At 28.4% G+C, this 7,217-nt stretch overlaps 1 protein-coding gene across 1 annotated transcript; it reads left to right on the top strand.

Moving 5' to 3' along the window:
* Positions 1-1,341: 1,341 nt before the first annotated feature.
* On the top strand, positions 1,342-2,008 carry Phum_PHUM065590 (uncharacterized protein; the record flags this gene model as incomplete). Its single annotated transcript, XM_002423487.1, has 2 exons — positions 1,342-1,535; positions 1,972-2,008. The coding sequence occupies 2 exons, from the start codon at positions 1,342-1,344 to the stop codon at positions 2,006-2,008; spliced, it is 231 nt and encodes a 76-aa protein (XP_002423532.1).
* Between the last annotated feature and the right edge of the window lie 5,209 nt (positions 2,009-7,217).

Raw genomic sequence — 7,217 nt, 5'->3', positions numbered from 1 at the left:
GTTTTGTTATAATATGAAAATTAATAATAATAATATTATTATTATCATTATTATTATTATTTGCTAAAAGTTATTACATGTTTTATTACGTAAGAGAGTACGTGAAAACGTTCAATTGAAATGATTGGAATTATTAAATTTTTAAATGTTTTTTATTAAAATGTATCGATTTAATAATAATAATAATATGTATTAATTTAATAATAATAATAATAATAATAATAATAATAATAATAATAATAATAATAATGATGATGATGATGATGTTTAAAATGTTATTGTATATAACAAAAAAAAAAAAAAAAAAAGAAAAAAAAATTTTTTTTAGATGTGCGAGTTTGTTTGTGTACACACACACACACATATTGCGGCAAAATTTTAAAAAAATAATGTAAACGCTCTGACATTTCTCCCGCGACGTGAAAAAAAAAGACGTGTATTCAACGACAACAACGGTCAGCCATGATTTCTCTACTTCCACTTGGCGATCATTCAAAACGAAAACGTGAATCATTCGGCTGCAAGTCCGTTAGGAGTTTGGTTGTTTGGTCGACGGAGTATAGTTGTCGGCGCCGCCATTTTGTGTTTTTTCAGTTTTCAATTTTCAATGCAGGTGTTGTTAAACTAGCTCCGGATTTGTGTTTGTTTCTGTGTTTGTATCCGTGTTCGTGTATATATATTTTATTTATTGAATCGTTTTGTTATAATTTTTAAAATTAAAATTAACAGAAGAAGAAAAAGAAAAATTAATGGTTGCTTTTTCACAAATTTAGTGATCATCATCAGTTTTTACAGTTTGTGTACTCATAATTTTTTTTTTTTTTAATACAAAATATGCGTGTTTGTTGTCGACAACACGACGGTGTGCTTTAATTAATATTATTATTATTTTAAAAATTAATTTTTATTTACAATTTATTTGAAAATAAATGAGTGATTAATACTAATAATAATAATAATAATAATAATTATGAAAAATCAAAATTTATTTACAATAACTTGGTACTTACGGGAAGTGATAAATAAAGACAGAGAAAAATGTTGTTAAATCGTTTACAATTATTTACCACTACAAATAATAATAATAGTTAAAAAGAGAAAAACATATTGGAAAATAATAATAATAATAATAATTACATTACAGTTTTTTTTTTTGTGTTTTTAACAAGTTGTTTTATACACACATCAATTAAAAAACGTGTGGATCATGTGCGCGGCATAATCCGTAAAAAAAAATGTTTCCGTAAATATATAAATATATATATGTACATGTGAAAAAGAAAAAGAAGTATAATTTTGTGTTTTATTATTATTATTATCGTTTAACATCTAATGAGGGAAATGATAAGTGTAACCTCACGGAGGCTGGAAGGCCCAAGAAGATGTACCACACAGCCTCCACAATTGGCTGGAGGTACGAGTAGTGAACCTTTTAAATCTGGATATTTGGAATTAGCTCCTGAAGTTATGGAAAGACTGCTTTCTACTGATAATATTGAAAAACATTATGAAGTGGAAAGTTTACCTTTTGCAAGGTGAGTTTTTGTTGTTTCTCTTATTTTTGCCTCAAACGAATTTTACCTGTCAATTGAAACTTAACTCGCTCGTGGCACCAACATTTACATTACAATTATTTCATTTTATGTACATACATTTCGAATAAGTTGACTAATAATAATAATAATGATAGAAAATTTCTTTTTCTTTCCCTTTCTTTCTGTCGAGACTCTATTGGGGGGGGGGGGGTTTCTTCCTTTCGTTATTAAATATGGTTGAGTGTTTGAAAGAACATCATCATCATCATCGTTAACATATTGTATAAACGAGCTTTCCTTTTTTTCCCTACTATTTAGTATTTTTAAATGTGTGTGTGTGTGTGTGTATGTGCGTGCGTTGAAATGGTATCTGAATTCGTGCGTGCGTGTACGTGTATGTGTGCGTATTCGTGTGTTTTTTTTTTGTAATTCAAAGGCCATATAAAAAAAAAATCAAATGCGTGAAATCGTGATTAATAATTTTGTACGGGTTTTTTTTTTTTTTTATTTCGATTTTCCGAGGTCGCAAGTTAAAATTTTTTTTTAAGCTTTTAACCACAATTATGGAAACCTTAAAAATGTTTTTTTTTTTTGGGGGGGGGGGGGAGGGTTTTTTGTGCGGATTTTTTCTTTTGCACAAAACAATATGTCGTCTTAGTCGTTAAAAAATCCGAGGTTTTTTTTCTTGAAAAACGTAATGAAATGAAGTGTGTGCGTGTAAGTGCGTGCGTGCGTGCGTGTGGGAGGAAAAGTGATGAAAGAAAAACCTGAAAAAAAAAAAAATTGGAAAATTAATTCATTAGTCATATAAACCGTTGCTGACGTGTGTGTGTGTGTGTTTGTGTACGTTATCGATTATAGGTGATATGACGAGTAGGGGGGAAAAGCATTATTATTATTATTATTTGACGTGTTCATTTTTTTTTTTAAATAGTTGACGTTATTCGATGTCATAGAAAAACATAATAATAATAATGGAAGAAAGAAAAGAAAATAAAAGGAAAAAAATTATGTGTAACAAGTTAAATATTTACGCGTGATTTAAAATGGCAAAAGTGAAAACAAAAAAAAAAAAAAAAAAAAAACTCCAGCTCATTTTCTCATTTTTTGTTCAGATAAGAAAATTGACTTAATGTCATGTAATCACGTTTTAATTTATAATTAAATTAATTAAACATTTGTAATGATGAAAAGAAAAGAAAAAGAAAACCTCGAGAGAGTGTGAATTTTCCAAAAAGAATGAAAGAAAAAAAAGAAAGAATATTATTATTATTATTATTGTAATTTTCGTTTGGTTATCCTTGACGCTGCCGCCACGTGAAAAATTTTTCGAATTTTTTTTTTTTTTTTTTTTTTGTTACCTGAAGTAAGAATGAGTTTCGTGTGACCTTGGCAAATTATTATTATTATTATTATTATTATCACAATCGATTTTCCTTTTCGTTTTCGTCGTCCCCCCAAAAAAATTCGCATTAAAAAAAAAAAAAACAGAATGAAATAAAATAAAGAATTTATTTTAATGATATTAACTTAAGGGTCTCGTTATGATAATGTGGGTGGGGGAGTGTGTGCGCGTGCGCCGCGTGCCTGAAAACGCGTCTTTTATATTTATTATTATTATTATTATTATTATTATTAATTAATCCTAATTTTTCTTTTCTTACAAAATCGATTATGGTTTTTTTTTTTTCGTTAAGGAGAAAAAAAAGAAAAGCAAACTAATCAATTATTTCTTCTGCTTAGTTAATAAATTTATTATTATTATTATTATTATTATTATTATTATTATTATTATTATTATTATTGTCATAGATGTTGGTTGGCACGGTGGGTTATTGTTGTCGTCGTCGTTCGTCTTTTACTTTGTAGGCGTTTTTTTTTTTTTTTTCTTCAAATATTCGCATTTAAATAATAATAATAATAATATTAGTAATAAAGAACGACAAGAAAGGGCGTTTTGAAAAAAAAAAAAATTCTATTTTATTTTGTAAATGGTTTCTCTCTCTCTCTCTCTCTCTCTCTCTTTTCGTTACGATCGATCGATATATCGATGAATCGATGGATCGATGGATCGATACACGTTAAATAGAACGATTCGTATGGTTTTAAATAAATATGCGTAGAAAGGAAAGGAAATGTGAGGGATTTGGGTAAAATAATTAATAAAAATTATTATTATTATTATTATTGGGGTCTCAATCCTTGTTGTTATTATTATTATCATAATCATTGTCGTCATAGATTATGTGATCTTTAATTGAAATAGAATTTATTTTGACCTTTTGTTGTTGTTTTTACATAATAAGTTGAGAGAATTGGGTTCATTTGCGATGATCGTGATTTGGGCATGGCCATCGTGCAAAAAAAAAAAAAAAAAAAAAAATATTTTTCTCTTTTATTCGAGAAACCTGAACCTGAAGAAAAGAGTTTTCTTAGAATTTTTTTTTTTTTTTTATATTTTATTTTTTCTTTTCTCTTCTTTATTTAAAAAAAAAAAAAAAATTTCAATTCATTTATGTTTTTGTTGTATAATAATAATAATAATAAAACACACGGCCGATGATATAAATGCCTCCTTGTGCATGAGTTTAGATGTCAATAACTTTTTACTCTTTCTCTCTCTCTCTCTCTCTCACTCTTTGGTTCTTTGGTTCTCTCTCTCTCTCTCTCTCACTCTTTGGTTCTTTGGTTCTCTCTCTCTCTCTCTCTCTCACTCTTTGGTTCTTTGGTTCTCTCTCTCTCTCTCTCTCGCATCCTTTGAAGAAACGATGATTTTTTTTTTTTTTTTAATTCATTAGCAACAAAATATTTTTTTTTTTTTTGAGGTCATCAAACATCCGCTCCCTGATCGTTATGAAAAATTTAATAATAATAATAATAATAATAATAATATTAATGAAAAAAAAATTTTTCTTTTTCGCATTTTTATTTATTTATATACGTTTTTATTATTATTATTAAGTTTTGTGGATTTTTTTTTGTTAAAATCGTACTTTTTAATAAGACGATGATAATGATGATGATGATGATGATGATGATGATGATGATGATGACGAAATTTTTGTTTTTTTGTCGAAAATTGTTTTATTAAAATATTTCAATAAATAAATTCAATGTCAATCGTTTAGGTTTTCTCTTTCTCTCTCTCTCTCTCTCTCTCTTCTGTGTATGTGTGTGCATGAACGTTAATTTTTTTTTCGTTAATTTCAAGGATTTTAGTCGTTGTTGTTGTTGTTGTTGTTGGTACTGTTGTTTGTTTGTTTGTTTATTTAAAATAAAATGTTTGTCGTTTTAATATTTTTTTTTTATAATACATGTAAATAATTTTGTTATTAATAAAATATCACGAATGGTTTGTTGGTTAATTTTACGAAAAGATTATCATCTCGTAATAATAATAATAATAATAATTTCGAGTTATGGTTGTTTCGAAAAAAAAATTTTTTTTATTCCCGTTTGTTGTTTGTTTGTTGACGTCGTCGTCGAATCTTACATGCGGGGAGGTTTTAAAAAAAAAAAAAAATGGAAAGTTGAAAAAAAAAAGTATGAAAGAAAGAATGATGGCGATCTCTCGTCGTTTTTTTTATATATTTTATATAATTTAATAAAATAAAAAATAATGATGATGATGATGATGATGATAATAATGATAAATATGAGGGAAGATGATTGTATTGAATTAACTCATGTTGTTCTGAGTTTTTTTTTTTTTTTTGTATAAAAGGAGAAAGTGTATTAATGAAGGTGGTGGCAGGCAGCTTCTGTGTTGTCGTTAACGCCCATTTTTTCTTTTCTTTTCGTGTGTGCGTGTGCGTGTGCGTGTGTGTCTGTTACGTTACGTACACGATGAAATTTTAAAATTTTATTGATATGATTATCAGGTCGACGTTGATTATTATTGATTCGTTTAGGTCGTCAATCATTTGAGAAAAAATTTTTTTTTTTTTTTTTTATTCGCCTTTGCTCTCTTTTTCGCTTTTCCTTTTTTTTTTTTGTTTAAAATTTTTTATCGGTGATATGATGATTGATAATGGCGTGCCGATATTGATTAGAAATTCGTTTTGCCATGCGAAATTAATTAATTCGTTTCTGATAATGTCGAAATAAAAAAAAAAAAAACAATAATAATATTAATAATAATAAACCTTTGACCTTCAATATCTTTGTTGTCATACTTGCATGTGCAATAAAAAAAAAAAAAACAAAATGTTTTCACGTATGCATAACACTTGATAATAATAATTAGTTATTATTATTATTATTGCGGTTTGTTTTTTTGACGTGGCCAAAAAAAAAAAAAAAAATCGATTCGAGCGTTTGAATCTCGAAACGGAGTCAAATTTTAATATTGTTGAATAAAAAAAAAAAAAAAACAAATTATTATTTAGTATTAGTTTAATAAATTATCGGATCTGGAGAGAGAGAGAAAAAAGTGGAAGAGTTTAGAATAAGAAAAAAAAAAAAAAAATGGCCGAGAGACTGGTTCGTGGGCGGTACTGTGACCTACAACGATCGAATGTATATATAAAATCCGAAAGGTAAATGTAGGTAGTAGGTGTTCTTTTGTGTGTGTGTGTGTGTATGCGTGTGTGCGTGCGCGCTCGTTTAACACAAAATAAGAACAAATGTTGACCATTGATGGGGTTTCACATGTCGAAACAGTCATCATCTTGAAGGTACTTTTATGTATAACGTTTGAATGCGTTCCTTATTATTATTATTATTATTATTACGTATGACAATTTATGGAAATTGAAAATGCTCAGGTGGAAAATGTGTTGTTGGAAATTTATTCGAGAGAATGAGGAGGAGGGTGAGGGGAGGGAGGAACGCGAGAAGTGTTTTGTGTGCTTTTGAATCCTGATGGTGGTGGTGGTGGTGGTTTGTTGACGGGTACATGAAATTTTTTTTTTTTTTCGTTTCTGCCATTTTGAAATCGTCGATTATTTTATTTATTTTTTCGGTCACGTAGTTGAGAGTGTGTAAGTTTTTTTTTCCATTTGTTTGTTTCCATTAATCAATTTTCCAATTTTAATTTCTTTTTTTTTCTCTCTCTCTTTCCCTCCCTCCTCTCTCCCCCACCTCCCTCTCTCGCTCTTTCTTTCTCTCTTCATTTTTCTTACTTCGACGTTGTAGACAAGGACATTGTTTTGCAACTCTGCGGTTTTTTTCAATTTATTATTTTTCTTTTGTTTCGACCTATTCCCTACCTCTCACTCCTAACCTCACTCTTACCACCCCACCCCACCCACCCGTTGAATTTCAGCTTGTTGAAAATTCACGCGAACAAACATGTCGTTTTGTTGTTTTTCGTATGTAAGTTATTAGAAAAAAAAAAAAAGAAAAAGTTTTTTAAATTTTATTAAAAGAGTCGGGATTTCGTCAAAAAAATACGCACACGCACACACGCACACACGCGAGTCGTCATCGTCGTCGTTTGCAAACGCGTCTTTTATTATTTTAAACCCAAATGAAGAAAAACTTGTTTTAAAATTCATATGTATATACACATATACACGCACTTTTTTTTTCTCTCTCTCTAAAGTTGTTTAGAAGCGTTTTTTTTTTTTTTGTACAATAATACTGGAAGATGTTCTCAAACTAATTTGCAGAGAGAGAGAGAGATGATATTTGAGATTAAAGAGAGAGAAAAGAAAAAAAAAACATTTTTAACCATCTTCG

This window comes from Pediculus humanus, genomic scaffold (genome assembly GCF_000006295.1).
Source record: "Pediculus humanus corporis 1103172107413 genomic scaffold, whole genome shotgun sequence".
NCBI classification, from domain to species: Eukaryota; Metazoa; Arthropoda; class Insecta; order Psocodea; family Pediculidae; genus Pediculus; species Pediculus humanus.
The sequence above is the reverse complement of the archived record's forward strand: the minus strand, read 5'-3'. Positions and strand labels throughout refer to the sequence as shown.